Source organism: Pararge aegeria, chromosome 1, assembly GCF_905163445.1.
Source record: "Pararge aegeria chromosome 1, ilParAegt1.1, whole genome shotgun sequence".
NCBI lineage: Eukaryota > Metazoa > Arthropoda > Insecta > Lepidoptera > Nymphalidae > Pararge > Pararge aegeria.
Window position 1 is genome coordinate 2,709,400 of NC_053180.1, and position 22,996 is coordinate 2,732,395.

General features: G+C 34.2%; 1 protein-coding gene across 2 annotated transcripts; it reads right to left on the reverse strand.

Annotated features, from left to right (window-relative positions):
• Positions 1–5,711: 5,711 nt before the first annotated feature.
• On the reverse strand, positions 5,712–21,928 carry LOC120623415 (phospholipase A1-like). Of its 2 annotated transcripts, none has more exons than XM_039889441.1 (5): positions 21,674–21,928; positions 15,178–15,305; positions 13,402–13,554; positions 9,616–9,769; positions 5,712–6,860 (listed from the first exon to the last, which is right to left on the reverse strand). In XM_039889441.1, exons 2-5 carry the CDS (start codon positions 15,299–15,301, stop codon positions 6,188–6,190), a joined length of 1,104 nt encoding a protein of 367 aa, XP_039745375.1. In that variant the 5' UTR covers positions 15,302–15,305; positions 21,674–21,928; the 3' UTR covers positions 5,712–6,187. The 2 variants fall into 2 exon arrangements, with proteins under 2 accessions (XP_039745375.1, XP_039745383.1); XM_039889449.1 differs by lacking the exon at positions 21,674–21,928 and adding an exon at positions 19,700–19,752.
• Positions 21,929–22,996: the final 1,068 nt, after the last annotated feature.

Here is a 22,996-nt window from a genome sequence, read left to right on the forward strand (position 1 = left end):
CCGCTACCATCTTAGACTGCGTCATTACTTACCACCAGGTGAGATTGCAGTCAAGGGCTAACTTGTAGTGAAATTTTAAAAAGTATTGGACACCACGCTGGTAAAAACAAGGTGGAATTTACATTTCCCAATTTGTCTTTTAGATCTTTAAGGAGAGTGTCTTCACCTTATTCGAAAAGATAGAGGTGTAGAGGTGAGCGTACCTGGGATCGAACTCGAACCCCCGAGAGTGAGGCCGAAGTCCTAACCACTAGTTTACAATGTCTATGTACTAACATTATTATTCTTATACTTAGTTTCTTTACTCATAAAGTCTAGCTGACTTAAGGTTGCGCTAGCCATTTATCTCATTAAACAATATACGCTTAAATGTCCTCCAACCAACATGGAAACATAATATTAAAGGCATACAATATAAAATTAAATATTTGTCCATAAATCGCGAATCGTGATCACTTTAATGAAATTCAAAATTCAAAATTCATTTATTTCAAGTAGGCCTAATATAAGCACTTTTGAAACGTCAAGTCTGTCTGTGTATAGTGACTCTAACACCGGTTCGGAAGGCAGATTCTACCGAGAAGAAGCCGGCAAGAATATTATTGAGTATAGCATTTGCGAGTAACTACTAGTTTATTATTTTATAATAATGCTAGCTAGCTGTTGCACGTGACTTCGGCTGTGTTTATTTGGAAACCCTTCCCAGGCTGAAATGTATCCTATGGCCATTTCCAGGATTTTATGCTCATTATATGCTCAATTTAAAGTTAAGCGGTCAGGTCAATATATAGGTAACAAATGCAAGTTTTTAAACCCTAATGTTGGGTAGAAGCAGGCGTTACTTTGCGGTATTCCATGATATATTATGGCAATTAAGCTTACTTTGCTATACTCCACGAAAAGCAGGAGATTCTGTATGGTGGGATTTATAATTTTATCTAGTTTCTATCTTAGAAAAGATCTTTCTACTTATTTTTAAATAACATGACAGATACTAAATCAAAGTTTATTAAACAGTCGCGCGAACAATCTGCAGATGCAACGTACCTACATTTTTCAATTGCATCCTCATTTATATTGCACCGAAGTATTCCCAAGTTCGGTGATACATATTCATATCGCGACGCTCGTTTGTTTACCAAGTTTGAATTAGAATAATTTATGGTTACACTCATTGCGGATGTCTCGTACGCCGTATGGAATTATTGTTGGGGTTGTTTGTGAAATTGTATGACAGATTTGCAAAGCTAAAGCCAAGGCAATACCGCGGCTAACACAAACGCTTCCTGCTTCGTATAGTTCTGTTTAGGATTGCGTCACAATATTAACGAAACGACTACTCGCTTTCGCTCACAAAATAAAAAATAGTAAAGAGAGTTACGAGTAAAATTGAAAAATTATTTTGAAAAAGAGCAATCTTAATTAAATTTAAATTTAAATTCTTGCCTGCTCTTCTCAGTAGAATATCCCCTCGAACCGGTGGGAGTACATTCCCTGCTACAATATAAAAGGGAACAAAGTATATTAATACTGAGCAATTTTACATTTTACATGCCACCGACTTAAAAATGTTGTAGAAAATATTTATTTCTATCTGTTTAACAAAGTCGTTGTCTGAGAGATAACGTCTTATATCGGTTAGTTAATAAATCATCACATCAACCCAATACCGGCCGACTACAGAGCACGGATGTCCTCCTACAATGAGAAGGGGTAAAGGCTGTAGTCCACCACGCTGGCCTAGTGGTGGTGGACTCCACACACCTTCGAGAACAAGTTCATAAATATACGTTTATTAATATACTAGCCGTTGCCCGCGACTTCGTCTGCGTTTGATTTTGTTTTTTGATGTGGCATTAAATTTAGTTGTAGTTCTAAAAAAATTTAAGTATTCAGTATCGCTAAGGCTTAAATGAGGGGTTTGCTGCTGTCCGCTGAAGAGTTATATCCTCTATCTCCGACCACAGTGTGGGCAAAATTAAACACATATAATAACCTCTATAGTACAAAAATAATTATTTAAATTGGTTATAATTTGTCGGAGTTATGGTCATAATCGTCAAACACTTTCATCCCCTCTCCCAAAGGAACCGAGCTTAATGTCACGATAAAAAGTATCCTATATTTCTTCTAACAATTCCAAGAATGTGAGTACAACGTTTCATGAGGATCGGTTAAGTAGTTTTTGCGTGAAAGCGTAACAAACAAACTTTCATTGACATTTATAATATTAGTAGGGATGTGTAAGTATTGTTACTTTGGTAAACGCAGCGTTGGTCGACCCCCGACGAGGTGGACGGACGACATTAAGCGCGTCGCAGGTAGCCGCTGGATTAAACTGGCACAAAACCATGGAATTTGGAACTCCCTACAAAAGACCTATGTCCAGCAGTGGACGTTACTGTTAATGTATGTTGATTATAATTTATATATGGTCTTAAAATTTATGATTAAAATGTTTATTTTTATATAAATTATGTATGTATTTAAGGTGCAAAAAGTGTATATAAATTTACATAAGTTTATTGTATGTTTTCAACTTGATAAATCGGTTATCTTTGTTATCCCCACCTTTAGTCGTTGCCTGGAAAATATCACTACCAGTGATAATGCGTAACGAAAACAAAACCTGATTTTGAAACATTATTTATTGGTGCTATGCACCTATTAGTCTAAGCGTGATGATAAATGTCTATCTAACATTGAAAGATTTTTTCTAATCCGACCAATAGAGATCATCACGTTTAAGTAAACAAACAATCTCTTCAGCTTTATTTAATTAGTTTATAATTTATATTATTGTCACATTTTAAGTTTATCATTTTTTACCCACTCACAAAACTGTTGAACATTTTTTTCCGGGCATACAAGTGAACAAATTAATATACACGAAGCCACGTATTCTTGCTTGTTAACTATATATAAAACAATCGAGTAAATCTTGTATTCGTCTTAATTAAAGCGTATAATTGCTAGAGCTAGGTACCTATCATTAAAGTTAAAACAGTTTAAGGTTACTTCAAATCACCGTTGACCTCCAAGTACAATTTATATGTTAAGTAGATAATTAATGACTACGTACACGATTTCCGTTTTTTTTAAAACACGCTTTTATTGGTTTGACCTGCATGCATGTATGAAGGTATATGTAACAGCCATGTCCTTTTTCCAGCATTTCGTTTAAACTTATGTACCGGAAAACACAAATAAAATGACATTTTCTAAAAATGAATCCTAGCTAGATGGATTTATCGCCCCCGAAACCCCCTGTATACTAAATTTCATGAAAATCGTTGGAGCCGATTCTGAGATTCCAATTATATATATATATTTTTCGAACGTTTTGTTTTATCTATCTGTGAGTTTGTGAAGTGGTGATGAAGTGGTGGCCTTGTGGTTAAGACTCCGGCTTAAAATTCGGGGTACAGAGTTCGATACCCTTCGTCATCCACGTAACCCAAACTTTTCGGTGCTATGTGCGTTTTAACTTTCTTTCACGGTGAAAGGAAACATCATGAGGAGACCTGTATGTCTGACAATTCTACGCAATAATAATTAATAAAGTTTATTATTATTTTTTTATTATTATTCTTAAAGGTGGGTACTGGGTATAGGTAACCTCATCTTATTTGGTAATTTGAACAATTTTGTTTTATCTGTGTAAGTTTGTGAAGTGGTGATAGCCTTGTGGTTAAGACTGCGGCTTCACACTCGGGGTAGGAATTCGATACCTTTTGTAATGCACGTAACTCTAACTTTTCGGTGCTATGTGCGTTTTATCTTATTTTTTATTTTTTATTCCACTACAAGTTAGCCCTTTTTTGCAATCTCACCTGGTGGTAAGAGATGTACAGAGATGCAGTCTAAGATGGTAGCGGGCTAACTTGTGAGGGAGTATGGTAGTCATACCCCTAATCTACGCGATATCGCACCGGAACACTAAATCGCTTAACGGCACGTCTCTATCGAACTTGTTTTAACGGTAAACTTTAATTCTACGCCATATTCTCAAAGGTGTCTAAAGGCAACCAATTTGCGCTCGGACAGCGTGGTGGACTTCGGCATATTTTTTTCTCATCTTTAAAGAAACCCGTACGTTAGGTACGTAGGCTGATAATGACGAAAATAAATCACACAAATTTGACAAAATTCTTACTTACTTTGTTAAAGAAAATAAGAAGTCATTCATGGTCTCTACATACAGGCTAGTATGTTAGTATAAAGACCACTAGCAATTAATTGTAGTAATCTTTTAAAAAAAAAAAAAAAATTATTACTTTCATTTTTAGTTTAGTTTGTTTATCTACTCACAGTTCTCTTGTATAAAAAATCATTGTAATCACTAGCGTATCAGAACCCCTCTGCTGGGCACAGAACTACTCTCTCATATAACAGATTCCACACCACGCTGCTGATTTTATTATATATTATATATATATATATTTGATTTTACAGTAATAATTTACGGACGAAGCAGATGGTCCACCTGATAAGTGGAAACCATCGCCTATATACAGAGCAGCACTTAACAGGGCTCGCACGCTTGCTGACCGGAACTCAGCATTGCAGCAATGCTGCTTAGCGGCAGAAATAGAATCGTGATAGTACTTCCCCGGACGAGCTCTGTCACAAAAAGCTTTACTACTACTCAAATGTGTATGAGGAAGATTTAATTATTACAAATTATACGCGACAGAGGTGAACAACCGACAGTTTGAAATATTAGAGATCTCAAATATACACATATAGTATTACCGATTCCCACAACTGGTAAATGTTTGTGTGATGAGCTTGAATGTTTTTCAGTTGTCGGGTGTTTATCTGTATATTATAAGTATTATGTGTATTATATTCATAAAAAAATATTCATCAGCTATCTTAGTACCCATAACACAAGCTACGCTTACTTTGGGGCAAGATGGCGATGTGTGTTTTGTCTTAGTATATTTATTTATTTATTAATTTAGACCACGGTGAGTCTGGTGTAAAGAGGTACCCGAAACGGCCCAAAATTGATATCGTGCGGATGATCTGGGAGACTGACTGACTTTGAAAAGCCCCTTCGGAAAGATTTCAGTTATTCCACTAACAAAACATTCCGAAGAAAGGTTGAAGAGTAACAGATTCTCGGTCGTAAAAAATAAGCAAAAACAGTTCTGTTTTTGTCAATTTTATATCATTTTGGATCTTCGGTGAAGTACCCCTTCAAATCAGACTCACGGTGTTTAGAAGGTCTGAATTCGTGATAACAACATAAGTGTATATTTGAGATACCTAATATTTCAAACTGACGGTTTCTCGCCTCATTTGCGTGTAATTTCACGTCTGTATTCGAGTTTTAAGATGACTAACCCACAGCAAGTATAAAGAAGAAAGCCCACATAATATTGTTTATGGGCAAGAAGAAGACATATAACTAATTTATTTTAAGACTAGATATATTAATTCTGAGTGACCTTTCAAGGCCCTAATCCTGTTTTTCATTCCAATGAAACTTGTGACCTAACATTTTGAATATATAAAAAGATAAAATACAATATAAAAAGTACAATGATTTCGATGCAATACATCAACATTAAAGTAAATAAAATAACATTTTTAGTCCCTGTACGAAGAGGTAAAAATAAAAAAGGGCCAAAAATAAATACAAAATGCATTTGCAGCTGTTAATATTATAAAATTAACCAAAGAAGAAAGATATAAATGGATTTTCAAGTTTTCAATGCATTGATCTTCAGTATATTTACATACAGTTACTAACTAGGACTATATTGTGTATTTAACTTAATTAATTCGACTACTTTAATGGTTTCATCTTCTGTTTCACCAGATATACATCATTTGTATGTGTATCTCTAAAAACATTCGTTGAATGTGACGCTCCATAAGTTTCTATTTTGCAGCCGGCAAAAAATTGCGGAAAATTGTTTGAACTATAAATTAGGTTAATTATTTCCTTTATTATATTTACATAAATTTGTATTCCGGCCCAAAGGCTTTTTTTGTTTTTTTTTTATGGCAGCTACATAATTTTATTAATTCGTTTTGTCTAAATTACTACTTAATGTATTCTATTAAAAATCACGTAGTTCAAATTTAATTTAAATGTAACAAGTACATTTAACTCATTATTTCCTATTTACTTACTTCAATTCATGAAGTAGTATCTAGTTACAGTGTAAACTTTCTATACCTGAAAAACATCATCAGAATTAAGTTTTCTAATAACAGATAGATATATCTCATTTTCCTCCTTCAATCCATCTTTCCCTCTAAAATATGGAAACTCATTGTTAGTTTGCAAATAATATATACCTGGCTTCCTAAAGTCAGCTGCCAAACCGAGATAGTTAACTTTAGTGTTGTTATAGCACTTAGCGAATCTAGCTTCCTGCACACTATCGCACTGGACAGCTATAAACTTCTTTGGGTGCTCAATAGCTTGCCACCAGTATAAGATTGCACGTATATGACTACAAAGAACTAAACAGGGTATGTATGGAATGTCACTTGGTTGGAACTCCCCTCCGTTTACGTAAAAATCTATATGTCCTAAGCGTTCCGCTATACCAAACCCATCAATATTTGTATGAACTATATCAACTCTATCTGCATCTGATATATCAAGTCTTTCTGCTGGAGGGAGTGCCCTGTAGCAGGGTCCTGCTGGATCTAGGCCAGTTATTCTTGATGGTTTCTTTCCTGTGGCTGCGTAGATGTACTTTGCTGCATGACCCGCGACGTGAGCTCCTAAGCTTGCACCAACTAATTCTAAATTTTCGGCCTCGAGTCCGTAATCCATCAGTTTAACCAGAAACTCACCTATTTTCTTACCGATGTATCTTGTAAGGCGGGCTGATCTGGAATTAAATATTAAATGTTGATTATCAACTAATTCTCGGTTATTGAAATTCAGAATATTAATCCAGCAGTCTCTAAACATTATTATAAGAAAATTTTAAAGAATGTAGTATCCAAGTATGAAAAAGAAAATAAACTATTGATCGTACATTTTTTTTCCATCAAGTTAATAATTAAAAAATTAAAGGAAAATCTAATATGGATGCTTAATATTCGTATATAGGAATAAGACTCCACTTTCCGGGGGCCGAGTGCGAATCACAGCAAGCAGCTCTAACGTTCCTAAGTTATGTTTGTTTTAAGCAATTAAAATATCATTTGCTTCAACTGTGGAGGAAAACATCCTGAACATTGTATATGGCCTCCCATCCTCTTTTTTTAGCAATTCATTAATTTATTTATAGTTTTCAATTCATTAATTTAAATCCGTGCTAACTTTTCTTTCCCGCAAATCTATCTAGTCAAACTCGCGTCCCTCGCCATAGATCCTATACTTTTCTTTGACAGTCTACTAAAGGCCATTATTCTATTTTCAATACACTATCAATGAGTATACAAACTATGATTTGTTGATATATTTACTCGTAATATAATCATCGGGTTTATCATAGATAAAGTGCTGTAATGCCCTATTTGCTAACACACTCATAAAATACGTAGGTAAGTAGAAGTAACTTTTACACACTATCAACGTCTGGAAAGTTGCATATCTGGGGCGCGTGCTAAGGCACAAGAGATATGAGCTCCTGCAACTGCACGACTAAGAATTTGTAATTACAATCTTAATATATATAAATCTCCTGTCACGATGTTTGTCCGCGATGGACTCCTAAACTACTTAACCGATTTTAAATTAAATTGGCACTCCGTGAGCAGTCTGGTCCGACTTAAGAGATAGGGTAGCTTAGATCTTTAATTATAGTCGCAATTTTATTTTATTGCAATTTTTTTGTCTATAATTAATTGACAGTCACATGTTTTTTATCCATGTTTCTGATACGTGCCGCTAAGATGTGGAACGCCCTCCCGGTAACTGTGTTTCCTGCCACGTATAATTTAAGTACCTTCAAGGCTAGAGTGAATAGGCTTTTTATAGGCAAGCGTGCTCCAACCTAGACCTCTATTGCTTTCTAACGGGCATGATTGTCGTCAAACGCTGGCCTATCGTTAATAAAAAAAAAAAAAAAAAAAGTTATATATATATATACTACTATACTCATTTATGGCTTAGCGATACTGAATACTTTAAAAACAAAATCAAACGCAGACAAAGTCGCGGGCAACAGCTAGTATGTATGTATATTCATAGAGTTTTGCGCACCGCTACAAGGATTCATATGTGAGCCAATTCCTCATAATGGTTGCCTGGAAGAAATCACTATAAGTGATAAGGCCGCCTTTGTTACACAAATTAAATTGACTTTGACCTTTGTTCTCTTTTATTTATTTTTTCTTGTATGCAATAAAGTATTTTTGATTTGATTTGATAACTTACTATGATGAGAAAAGTGGCCGAAAGTAGAGGCAAGTCGCAAAAATAAATCCTGGTTTCGATCATCAGAGAGTGGCTGTGGACAGGGATCGCGAGTGCAGCTGAATTATTTCGCCTCGCGAAAAACAGGCAGAAATTTGCGAAACTGACTTCCAACCTTCGCTAGTCGGAAGGGCACCGTAAGAAGAAGAAATTAAAAACGCACGTTGCGATGCGCGCCGGGCATGTAACTCGGTTACCAAAGGTTTTAGCACTAAGCCATTTCCTACCATTATACTTCCGACCAACTAGTCCTACTGTAAATGCGCATTAGTCGCCTTGGTTTGGCCTTAGCTTTGCGCATTTACTTTTACACATTCGCGTATGGATAGTAATCGCATTCGGAATTTGCGCTGCGACTTTTACCAGCCTACTTTACTTTTAACTATTGTAATGATTGATTAATCTTCTTATTAAAAAAAAAAATTGTGCGCCCGCCAACCCGCATTGGAGCGGCGTGGTGGGTCTTATTTAATTTTTTATCTTGCTCTTTGCAATAAGCAATTATTCTCTTTTAAATTCTGTACAACAGTTTTAATTGTTAGTGCATGATTAACAAAATTTGTGAATTTATATTCAGACTTCAATGCAAATTAATGCATTGTTTTATGGAATGGTAACGTGCTGTACTCGTATGCAATCAGTTATCAGATTATTGTATTTTAATTGTTTAAATGCAATAGCAGGAGCTATTTATTTGATAAAGATCGCAATATTGAGCTTGGATTTTTAAATACCATGCTTATAATGTGCTATCTGTGCCCATATGTCGTAGCGTGAAGCCTTAACGTTTTTTTTTATCCGAAAAAAAAAACAATCAGTGTATATCCAGGATGAAATTTGTCTACTAAACTTTATATATATTCCACTACAAGTTAGCCCTTGACTGCAATCTCACCTGGTTGTAAGTGATAATGCAGTCTAAGATGGTAGCGGGCTATCTAAGGCGTGCTATATATTATAAAAACCTACCCTTAAGTATTTATAACTCCTACTGGAGATTTTCTTCATTTTGTATCATCTGAATACCCTGTGCATACCCTCTATGCACGCCACATATTTCTTGTGTGCGTGTGTATGTCACTGTATTCCTCCTAAACGGCTGGACCGATTTGAATTATTTTTTCGGTATGCGTTTGGGTGGCCCTGAATGGTTTAAATTCACAAATCAGCCCAATAGATGGCGCTGGGGTCCGCTAATATAAATATAAATAAACACTTACTTGGGATATATATACGTTAGGAAGCTAAAAGTCTCAGTAATGAGGACGTTGTAGCCACGTTTCGAGTAGGCGTTTCCGACAGCTTGGCTCTGCGGAAAGACAGAACTGTCCAAGAAACCGACTGCGTACAGGACTGTCTTCCGGTTTTTGAAATCTGAAAAAAAATTACAACTTGTACTGCGTATTCCTTAACATACTCTTTGGATTTTGGCCTTCAGCATTATTATTTTATTCCAATACAAGTATAGTCGAAAGTCGGCCGATTGGCGCAGTGAGCAGCGACCCTGCTTTCTGAATCCAAGGCTGTGGGTTCGATTCCCAACCCCGGAAAATGTTTGTGTGATGAACATGAATGTTTTTCAGTGGATGTTAATCTGTATATTATAAGTGTGGGTGTATATTATTTATAAAAATATTCATCCAATTATCTTAGTACCCATAACACAAGCTACGCTGGGCTAGATGGCGATGTGTGTATTGTCATAGTATATTTATTTATTTATTATTTACTAGCTGACCCGCGCAACTTTGTCTGCATCAAATCGGTTATTATCGGATTTAATATCTTTTAGCATTTCTATACCCGTAACGATAGGTCCAATTTGAATAATTTAAAGAGCAATTTGCACGTACATAATTAATTTTAACTATAAAACTGTTTATTTGGATAGGGATCTGATAGGAACGTCACTATCTTAAGATTTTACCCGTGTTTTGATTGACAAATTATAACAAAAAGCGGTTATTGTGACTTAACAGTTAGACATTTAGCCTCCCGGACTTTTTTGTAGGTAATAATGATTACTTTAAACATGTTCATCCATACATACAAACATACATCCATCCATACTTCCATACTCCCAAACTTTCGCATTTATTTTATTAGTAGGATGGTACGCATGCATTTGATCGTTGTCCCATATACCTTACGACACGCTGTTATCTGTGAAGAGTTGTGTCTTTTATCTCCGACAATATTTATCAGATCTTCATTAAAATTACACAAAACATGCTTGATAATATACACTTTCAAATAAAAAAATAATGATTAAAATCGTTTCAAATTTAACGGAGCTATGAAGTAAAATTTATAAAAAAAATTATCTCATTTCCCGGGAGAAACTTATTGTTTATCGGGATAAAAAGTAGCCTATATGTTGACCCGGAATATCAGCTACCATTATACCAAATTTTATTTAAATCCGTTTAGTAGTTTTCACGTGATGCCCGGACAGACAGACAGACAGACAGACAAAAATTAAATAAAAATCTGTTTTGGACTCAGTATCGATCATAAAGCATCCCCCGGTCAAAATTTTCAAAATATATTAAATGTACAGAAATCTTCCAGTTACAGTTTTATTATAAGTAAAGATTGCCAACCAACTACATACAGGGCACGGGTCTTTTTTTTTTTTTTATTAACCATAGGCCAGAGCTTGACGACAATCATGCCCGTTAGAAAGCAATGATGACGTCTAGGTTGGAGCACGCTTGCCTAGAAAAAGTCTATTCACTCTAGCCTTAAAAGTAACGAAAATATACGTGGCAGGATATCAACCACATAGAATAAGGAGGGCTCGGTCGGCAGTCACCACGCTGGCTTAGTACGGATTGGTGGACTTCAAACATCTTTGAGAGCGTTATGGAGAGTTATCAGGCATGCAGCTTTCCTCAAGAAGTTTAATATATATATAAATATATTTATATATATAATATATATAATATATATAAATATATAACGACAACACACACATCGCCATCTAGCCCCAAAGTAAGCGTAGCTTGTGTTATGGGTGCTAAGATGACAGATGAATATTTTTATGAATAATATACAAAAATACTTAGAATATACATATAAACACCCAGACACTGAAAAACATTCATGCTCATCACACAAACATTTTCAAGTTGTGGGAATCGAACCCACGGCCCAGAACTGACTGACTGTTGTGGACTCAGAAAGCAGGGTCGCTGCAAACTGCGCCAATCGGCCGTCAAATTTACATTTTACATTTTAACATTCATTTTTCTATCTTGTTAGAGCTGAAAGCGGAGCCAGATGCTTCCAAGCAACCTTGTCAAGAAAGCCTATATAAATAGCCTACATAACCTTCAGTCGACCCCCCCTCGATGTCGTCGAGCCCTGGGGCTCTTCTCATGGCGAGCTTTCGCGCTCGCCCCACTCCCCCGGTGACGCCGTAGCAACCCCTCAGGCGGTTATCGGCAAATGTCCATCCGAAAAAGAAAGCAAAAAAGCTTCAGTCGACTGCTGGGCAATGGAACGGTTCGCCTATAATTACCCCGCAGAAGGTTCGTTGATGTCAGTAGATGGTGGTAGTAGAAGAGAGGCCCATTCTTCGTTATATTGCTTTAGTCGCCTCGTACGACACCCGAAGAGGAGGGGGTCGTGAAAACTGGATTCTGATCTACCGTTACCACACAGCACGTAAGAAATACGAACGACAGAAGATTTAGTTTATATCAGAAGCATGGATTAAAAACGTTGCGTGCGAGTTGATTGGATGTCAACCACACAAGGATTTTGCGGTAAACCTCTGAAGGTTCAATTTATAATAGCTTCGTATAAAAGCGTCTAACCTTTTAGTAATTGTTTAAAATAGCAGAGTGTGATTTATAGGGATTCAGTAATTGGGCGTTATTATTTTTTCGTAAAATCGTGTTCTTTCGGAGAAGATTGGGTATGTTCTCCAAAATAACACGTTATTTAGGATATGTACTATTGATACATAAAATATATAATAATGAAGTATTTGTAAGATAAAACATTATAGTTATTAGTCTTTATAAACAAAACGTAGATTTATACAATCGATTTTACATGAAAAAGTACACCTACAAAGCAGAAAATCATCCAAATCTTTATACAGTTTTAGAAATACACACATTATATTTACAAGAATTGTTAGTTTAAATTAATACAACTATGCTATATATTTATATTTGGAGATTGATTCAAAGCTATGTCATGACAGCCTAAAAGTTATATTATGGCCGACATTTAAAACACTTAGTGTTAACTGTCCTATATTTTCTACAAATAATCCCCTGACAAGTAAAATATATATAAGTAATAGGACTACTTGGGGGACCTAGAAATCATTATCATCGTCTTTCAGATGGAAGTTGTTGAACAGTCTTTATTACTGCACTGTGGTACACCGTAGAGGTTCGATACTCACTACAAAATCGACACCACTACGGTGGCCACCGACTAAGTCTTTTTGTTAAATATAAGATCTTTGCTATTAATCAGGGTTTAAACTTTTTATAGGTACCTACTTGTTTGCAACCCAGTTTAAGATTCCTTCAATAATTAATAATAAATAATATACCTACTACGACATGAATGAATTGCCGAGAGATATGAGTCAGTCAGACAATGAACATGTTTAAAAATCGCCTAAAAGATTTTAATATGATATAGTATATGTATGTTCTTTTGTATGTTTATATTTTTTTTTAAGTTATATATTCATATGTTAATATCGATATGTGTATGTTTATATATAGATAGGTATTTAATTTTATTTTAAGGATAATAGTTTTAAAAGTGTATATAATTTATGTTATCACCTGTTATTTACCTTTTGCACTATGCCGTTTTCCCTAACTTCATTCTACCATAAAGAGTTGTCTGGAAGAGATCGCTTAAAGCGAAAAGGCCGCCTTTGCGCATTATTATATTATTATATTTTATTGTTTGTGTCACTTTTAATTTTTGAAATAAAGACTAAAGATTGTTAAACTAGCAAATATTCCCACCTATGCTCTTATCCTTAGCAATGTTTCTGTGCGCGGTTAGGATCGGGAACTGCTTCCTTATCACCTGGCCTTTATCTGATACCCGTTGCACGATGATCTGCAACATCTTCATCGTTACCGGGGTGATGCTCGCATTCTTCGTTACACCTGGACCTGGAATACGATATAATAAGTTATTTTTATATGTTATGTTTATAAAGCGAATATCGCGACTGCAAATTAGATAGCATACTTAACCAAGCAGTATTACATTTTGAATGCGAAAAATTACAAAGCGCGAGAATAAAAATATTAAGCGGACGAATATTATCCCAAGCGGGCGACTATAAAATCGTAAACTAGTCCAAAAACAGGACTCTCGATGCCTTAACTAATATCTTAAACTAGGATATGTAAAAATTCACCGTGACCTTAGGTTTTATTGGGCCCTTTTTTAAAAGTGGCCCTATTTAAGATTGTAGTCGCTACAATACATTCGCTCAATTAATTTTTTATATTGACGGCCGACAGGCGCAGTGGGCAGCTTTCTTAGTTCAAGGCCGTGGGGTCGATTCCCACTACTGGAAAATGTTTGTGTGATGTGCATGAATATTTTGGTCTGGGTGTTTATATGTATATTCTTAGTATTTACTTGTATGTATATTATTCATAAAAATATTCATCAGACATCTTAGTAACACAAGCTAACGCTTACATTGGGGCTAGATGGCGATGTGTGTATTGTCATAGTATATTTATTTATTAATTAACATTATAATTAGTAATTATCATTCAGTATATCGCCCTTATTCATGAATTACGATACCTTAATTGTAGACTTTATGATGAAAAAATAAAATAAAAACTCTAAAATCAAACGTCTATCGCAGGCACATAAATGTGAAGTTCGTACATTTATTTTTATTTGTATTTGTAGTAATTAATAAATATGATATACCAAAACACGGTTCGAACTTTGGACATCCTATTGATAAGACTCACTGTTCACCGCAGTGGTGAGCGGTTAGCTATCTAATTAGAAAAATGTACACCAAAGCTTTTATCGTTCATGTAATCTTTTTGTTAACGCTTCAGGAACCTTCGTAGTTTTACTTTCATGAATACCTGATCAATAATCTTGAGGACGCCACGCCATGGCTTTCGCGTGACGTCAATTAGCTGATATATACTTTAATTGGAGCAATGCCAAAGTCAAAATCAAAGTCAAAACTTATTTTCTCAAATAGGTCTTAAGGCACTTTGGCGTACATAAGTAGGTACAAACTTTTACGTTGTAGTGAAATGATGGTGTTAACTAAATTCGTGGGTGATATTTAATTTAATTATGGATTGGTGCGCTTTAACAATTTTTAATACGTCATGTGCTTTTTTCTCTCTTCTTCTGTTTTTTCGACTTTTATTGTGCAAATTAAGAGTAGGTATATATAATTAATAAAGTATATTGTGATAACCCGATCTTCGAGTATCGTAGTTGGTGGCCTCCAAATTTCTTACTGGTAGTTACTAAGAATTTTTAAAACAAAAACTCGGTATGCAGCAAATCTTGGCCCGTACCTGCCGGGATCAAACCCAGTACTTCGTGATTTCGTTATCAATAGTTGAACATGCCAACCTCTAGACCGACAATTAGACCAAAGAAAGCAGTTTATGAAATAGCAAAAAATATGTGATGGTGAATCTTTATCTTAAAACCTTCACTCCAATGATATACGAGGTCTGTGCCCAGCTGTGGGACTTAAATAGGACGATGATGATGGTGATAAAAAAAATACATACATTCAGGTATAAGCCCTGCTGGGTAGCCGATATCTGACTGTGGTTCGAATCCTCTGACACGACTTTGTCCCAGAAATAATAGGGAAATCGCGATGAGGAGAGTGGCCTGGGTCACGCTTTCCATCTTCCTGAAAAAATATAATATTACTTAATGTTTGGGTAAAGAATATTCTAGAACTACCTAGAGCTTACACCTGTGGACTGCCACAAAAAAAAGTAGAGAACAGATATGCTATATGTATGTATATGTATATGAATGTATTCATAGGGCGAAGGATCTTTATGAATTTTCGAGAGCCCTCAGGTAATGTACAAAATCATAAGTTTAAATTTAGAACAACACAATTCTATTTTGTAAATAGACAACCTCGGGACGACATCTTCAGTTCGGTATGGAAAGCCAGTGAAGACCAAGAAGAAGATTCTCTGAAGATTGTATGCGAGTCACGGAGTTTCTGGGAATTTTATTACGTGTACGTGATAATGAAGGCTTCGAGCATCCGCGTTATTCCAATGTTGACTTATTTTAGAAAAACTGTCTTATGTTGTTCAGAAGTATATACAAAAAATCTCTTATTTTTGAAGAATTTTTTCCCGCCAAAACGCTCGCCAGGTGTCATAGCGTCACTTGTGGCATCATAGACAAATTAGAGCATTTGTAAATCTTTGTTCCGTAGTTAAAGATACGTACGATGCTTTCTTGGTTTGTTTAATAATAACAAGTGTGTGGAATCTAGTGGAAGAATTATGCAAACCAAGAAAGCATCGTACAGCTTCTCGATTGAAAAGTGACGATGCAGTGAAGTATGTCGAACAGTTAAATATCTACCAACAAAAAGAACAAGAAAGCGGGTAGTCAGATTCTACCAGTGACATCGTACTTGACATCTCGTACAGCAGTCCCATCGTGACCGCAATCCTTGCAACTGGGTGGAAATATCATCATCAATAAAGTCATAAAGTCAAAGTTAAAGTCAAAAATATCTTTATTCAAGTAGGCCCATAGGTGGCACTTTTGATGCGTACATAAGAATTACACGGTAGTGAGATGATGGCGATAACCACATTCGTAAACTTAAAACTAAAGCTACGAGGGTACCAAACGCGTCCTGGTCTAAGAAGAAACCCACAACAAACTTAGCCGGGTGTTTTTTTTTGTTATCACCATCTCACAATGTCATTTTAAATTATTAGAAGAGCAACCTGGTTAGAGCAATAATTTACACCCAAGCTTTTTTATCGATTACGCAGTCCTTTATACTATAATAGGACTTTTCTATAAGCTTACGTTTAATACAAACTTTGAACTTTTTAAGAGACATCTCCAAGATGTCAATTGGTAGTGTATTGTAGAATTGTATGCAATTTCCTTTAAACGAATTATGAATTCAACAATATCATCTCACTACCGTGTAATTCCTATGTACGCATCAAAAGTGCCACCTATGGGCCTACTTGAATAAAGATATTTTTGACTTTGACTTTGAATACACTGATGATCCGGGATAGTTCACTGCTCCCTTCTTTTCTTTTATTCATTTTTTATTATTTTTATTTGAGGATAATTATTTATTTTATATATTTTATATATAATTCTAGTTACTTATTTATTTTTTTGTCTTCAGTTACAAATATTGTTTTTTTATATATTATATGTATATATTTAAGTAATGAAATATGTATTTTACGACCGAACTATTATCTGTAACTGTTTTTTATCTTCGTCATTGGTTGCCTGGGTTGGGATAATGATGATGACGATGTATACGCACTATGCTCGAAATGTTCCAACATTTCGCGCACTCACGTTTCTCAATAATATGATTGGTCAGCACCAACAAATTGACAAATTTAATATAAGTTTAGATAGTTCCTAAATTATATTCAGAATTACAACAAAGTAACTAATATTTTTTTAATGTACATCTGTAACTGACTTAGTATACGTTTTGGCTAGCTGTAAGTAATGAAAAGAAATGAAATGAAATGAAAATGAAAATGAAAATACACTAAGTATACTAAGGATATACATAAATAAATAAATAAATAAATAAAAAGATGTATAATTAAATTAATAATTAAAATAATTCTTAATTCGCTAGAATGTGTTCCATTAAAAGCCCTAATCATAATATATCTAACGCCAACTCTATACTCGATATTAAAAAATTATAGGCTACAGGGCAAACCGCTTAAAAATGCTTTGTTTGGGATGTATAAAGCCACAGATAGATACACAAATAGACTGTATAAAAACCCGGGACGGGGCTCGTTCTTTAAAATAAGCCTATGTCTGTACATATATATACGAGCAGTCTTTACAAAATATTTTATTTCGAATTATCAATACAACCCCCATTATGAAGTACTATAGCTGTAGCGAACCGTCTTGCAAAAAGGCATTGTCGAGCGATGTGAAAAACTTATTACATCACCTCGGACCTCGGACATTACCTTTTAAGGACGCAAGTACGTTTTTATACCTACAACCTAAACTCAATTGTGACCGAACACAATAATTCGAAACCTTTTGATTATCTTCTTCGGTAAATAGTTATTAATGTTTTATGTAAAAATCTACTAATAAATTATTATTATTAAACTCTTTATTTGTATACCACAACATTCACATATATAAAATATAACAAAAACAGAAACATATAGAAAGAAGTCGTAATACAAAGGCGGCCTTATCGCTTAATAGTGATCTCTGCCAGGCAACCTTTGATTTATGAATTATGGTTCAAACTGTAAAACAGAACTGCTGCTAGCGATAGATTCAATTACTCCTGTAGCCCTAGCACGGGCAGGAGATAAAAAATATATCCCCTGACAAGGAATATAATTAATGTGTCTACCTGCTAAATCACTGGAACATGGAATACTAGAAGTTTACCCCCGTTTATTATTACACATATATTATTTGGATATTATTTCAACTTGTGCGCCAGAGCTCTGAGACTTGATAAAGCTGTGGGAGAAGATAATTTTTTTTTCGTTCTCCGGGGATATAATTGTCTCCTGCCCATGCTAGCCGTGCTGGTGAGGAGTTTCACCATCTATTTCCAGAGTTCTTCCGAGCTGACCCAATTACATATTTAAACCAGTTCATTTTACTAAATATTAAACTTTATTATAGTAATATTTATTTCTTTAAATTTATTTATTTACTAAATTATATTTAACTAGACGCTAAATCCTGTAATTTTTATATTACAGGACTAGCGGATTCGCGCGACTTACAACTTAAAACTACTGAACGGATTTCAGTAGTTTTTACGTTATGTCCGGACAGACAGACAGACAAAAATTAAATAAAAATCTGTTTTGGACTCGGTATCGATTATAAAGCTTCCCTCAGTCAAAATTTTCAAAATATATTAAATGTACAGTTACAGTTTTATTATAAGTAGAGATATTATGCTGTTGCCCGCGACTTCTTTTGTTTATTTGGGAGATGTAGCATTTAATTTAGGTGTCAATACGTACTACATATATATCGAAGTTCTGTATTCTTTGCTATTTTCATAAGAATCTCCATTTTTTTGGAAATAAATTATAACCTATGTGCAGGACTTTCGGAGTCTATTCAGTACAAACATAAAGACAAACAAAAAAAAAAGAAATTCCTCTTCATTTATTAGTATAGACTACAAGTTAGCCCTTGACTGCTATCTCACCAGGTGGTGAGTGAAGATGCAGTCTAAGATTGTAGCGGGCTAACCTGTTAGGTAATATTGCAGTTATATTAAACCCATACACCTAATCGGTTTCTATTCGACACCGTACCGGAACGCTAAATTGCTTAACGACACGTCTTTGTAGCTAGGGTCACTAGCCGTCACTAGCCGCGACCGAAGCCTTTCACCAGACACATTATTTATGCATTCAACCATCTGTCATCAATCATACTGGTTATTGACAAATACGTAGACTTCAAATCAATTCAAGCCTATAGATAAAGAATTAAAAGCTACCCTTGAACAATTGCTTACGTTCGGATTTAATTAAAACATATGAACTTGAACGATTTCTCGTTTTTATTGAGTAAAATATGTAATACATAATTTTATTACAGAGTGTATATATCTACATATAGGCCGGTAAAATAAGGTCTTACCTCGGCTTGAAACACAAATGTATCTGCACTAATATCGCATGAGGTTGTAATTTAAACAACTGTAAATAACAAAATAAAACCTATACAACGTGTAACAGAATAACGAAATAATTTTGAAGGATTCATGAGTATATTTCATAAGGAATCACCATCTAAAAATATTAAAACGAGCGAAGCATATTTTTATGTTATATATTTATATAGGTACCTATTTATGTTATATATTTCCATATTTATATATGTTGTATATGATTGTTAGTAGTTTACATTAATTATGGGTAATTTCATGTATGTTTATATTTTATTTGTACTTATATGTAATACATTTACATATATATATATATATAATATATATATATATATATTTGTATAATTTTAAATCTTATTTATTGCACGACCTACCTCTTTTCTATGTTTTTCCTTTTACGCCATTGGTTTCCTGGAAGAAATCGCTATGTAGCGATAAGGCCACCAAATTGTACTCTCTTGATATGTATTTATATCTCTGTAACTACTTTTTTACTACGTTTTTTCCTTGGTGTACAATAAAAGTGTATTCATTCATTCATTCATTTATTTTTTATTTTTTATTTTTCATTCATTCATTCATTTATTTTTATTTTTCCAAAAAAACTAATTCAGAACATTCTAAGTATTTTATTATGGCAACGCTTTTGACGATAAAAAAATGACATGCGCATAGTACCTAATAAAGTGACAGGTGTCACATGTTTTTAATTTTGCATGTCATTTTAGGGCTGTTAAAAATTAAAAACTATTGGCGTTTTGGTTTCACAGATAATAATAATATTTTTTTATTATTAGGTAACTACGAGCCATCTACACTATTATATAACAGAATAATAAAAACTAAAAAAAAAAAAAAAAAAAAAGAGAAGTCGGTAAATAATGTATCTCTGAACCGCTTGAACTTCGAAAAACACGACACGACTTATATCAAGGATTTTGTGATTTTAAAAACATCAGCTAAGTTCTTAGAGTCGAGCGTCAAGCGTAGTGAACTACGGCCTAAACCCTTCCCCTTGTGGGAGGAGACCCGTACCCTGTAGTGGGGCGATAATGGGTTGACATCATGATGATGATGGTGATATATTACGCATTAGCAGGAATTGGGACACTATATCCTTAAAATGAAACCTCGACCTTCTTTTGCTCTTGAACGAATCATAATGATAGATTATTTATAACACATGTCTTCTTTATTCAAATAGGCATATTACTATATCAGGTTCTTATAAAAAAATCATAACTACATTATTTTTTCGCATTATGGTGATTTGAGTTTGTTAACCTTGAACTAAACATTTCAGCTCAGATTTGAATGTTTCAAAAGACTAGAAAAGTTCACAATAACCTTAGCAATTTATTCCTTCTAGTACTAAGTAGGTAAGCAGTTACATAACGGTATCTACTCTTAAATTATATGGCTTATAAATTTTAATATTTATAAATCAAAAGAAAATATAATATTAAATAAATATACTACGACTGTGGGTATTCCACATCGCCATCTAGTCCCAAAATAAGCTAAGCTGGTGTCATGAGTACTAAAACGACTGATGAATATTGTTATGAATAATACCTATACATAAATACTTATAATATACATATAAACACCCAGGCACTGAAAAACATTAATGTTCATTACACAAACATTTTACAGTCGTGGGAATCGAACCCAAGGCCTTGGACTCACAAAGCAGGATCGCTGCCCACTGCCGTCAATTAAATAATAGGTATGCAACAGATCAGAGGTATTTTCACTTACGTTAAATAAAACTTTGAACTTATTCAGAGACATTCACAAAGTTAGAACCTACGTTGTTTAAATACATGTGGTTTCTACGTTGTTTAAATTAGTTAAAGGACAGGTGTTATTAGATTGTATTCGGTTTTCTGGACAAACGTGTAGCCCTTGCAAGTTCGCTTGGTCTGATTATTGTTCTTGAAGTCTGCCTTCAAGCATACCTACTACCCTTGACGGAAATTCGACCAAAATATACACGTATTTTTTACTACTTTAAAATAATAACCTTGATACTTTATCACAAGATAGTATTTAAGGCAAAATATTCCTAGTCTTTATAAACATAAAATTACACAAACCCGCACTTAAGCAGCTTGTTAGGTATGTGCTCTAAAATTTATCTTTCGCCTTTTGACATAAATATAACCTTAAATCATAATGTATCTGTTATTAAAATATTCTTTTTTTTAGTTCAGGGCCATCGATTACTATTTTAAAAATTGAATATGATTATTATTTTTACATATTTTTTTTAATGAGCGAGTCAGTCGCACTTGGCTGGTTTTTTTTTATAGACTGACAAATAATAAGTATCAAATATGACTCACCTTATAAAAGTGTACTTCAACAGCTAAAATATTTTATTATGTACATAATATCGAAAAATCCTGCGTAATATTCTGATAAACTATCAAAAATCTACGAGTTTAAATAACTAAATTTAAGAATTAAAACTTAACACAGTCCACATTTTTATACACTGAAATTAACAGAACTTTTTATTTACAAACTTCTGCAAAGCATTCAGCGCACCATCAACAGAAAAATTATAAAAAGTCGTTAAAAAAAAACACTGGACGGAAAAGTTGTTAGTGCGTTTTCTTTTTAATTCTTATCTGTGCCGATAAATTTAAAATTAGAACGCTGCTGTTGCGAACACGTAACACGCGCGCGGCAGTCGTCAGACTACCCGATACAAGTTTAAGGACAAGGATACAAATGTGTTCAGCTTTACCAGGGAGGTCATCGGCAACATTGTTAAAACGAGTTAAAAAAAAACATTCAAGCGCGACTGAAGTTCGCGCGCTGAGGGTTCCGTACCTTGAAACGAAACTTAAAAGTACCTACTTATAATATAAAAAAGTATAGTATTTTTTTCATGAAGTATATTTTTAAAGTGCCAGTCGGATTTACACACGATGGGTTCCGTACTATTAAAACATAAAATATCTATAAAAATGGCTAATAAAGTCATGGCTGTTGTATCAGAGATCCTTAAGTACGTATTTATTTTATTCAGTTTTTTACCATTTGCTGTTAAAGTGGCCAAAAAATATATAATTTGTCAAAATTCCACGGTTCGTTATACAGCGTGCTGGCAGACAGACAGACGGACAGTGGAGTCTTAGTAATAGGGTCCCTTAAAAATGCCCAACTACAAGATAGTCTCCCGTACTGAGCATTCTGTTCTATAAGGTTAAGGGATGGTCTTTGTTCTTATATTTTGAGGGGTAAACATCATGCGTTTTAGGCGTTTATGTAAATGTGGAGAACCGTTCTTTTAAATAAAAGTATTCCTATATCGGAGCGGCACTTTGCGCCTAAGTAAATTTACTTATTTTTCAGTGAAATAACATAAAAAAATATCGAGACAACTTATCATGGTTCTGTATTCTGTTAACGGTATTGACTGATGGCTCTCTGAATAATTTAATAATTTATCTTTATCAAAAAAAAAAAAAAAAAGATATAAGCTACTTAGATAGATAGCTGAGCTACATATCTACAATGAAGTGCTATAATGCGTCATAAATTGCGATTTTGTAAAAAGCATAATTTCACGATAAAACGCTGTTCCTATTTTCATTGGAACAGTAGTAATTTTGTCTAAAGTAAATAAAATCCTGTAATATAAAGCTTAATTTGCTATA

Excerpts from the sequence above, each read along its gene's own strand:
- LOC120623415 (XM_039889441.1), bottom strand. The coding sequence starts at position 15,301 with ATGGAAAGCGTGACCCAGGCCACTCTCCTCATCGCGATTTCCCTATTA. Across the intron at positions 13,555-15,177 it reads AGCAGGGCTTATACCTGAAT|GTCCAGGTGTAACGAAGAAT; the intron begins GTATGTATTTTT and ends ATCGTATTCCAG. Across the intron at positions 9,770-13,401 it reads TGCTAAGGATAAGAGCATAG|ATTTCAAAAACCGGAAGACA; the intron begins GTGGGAATATTT and ends ATTTTTTTTCAG.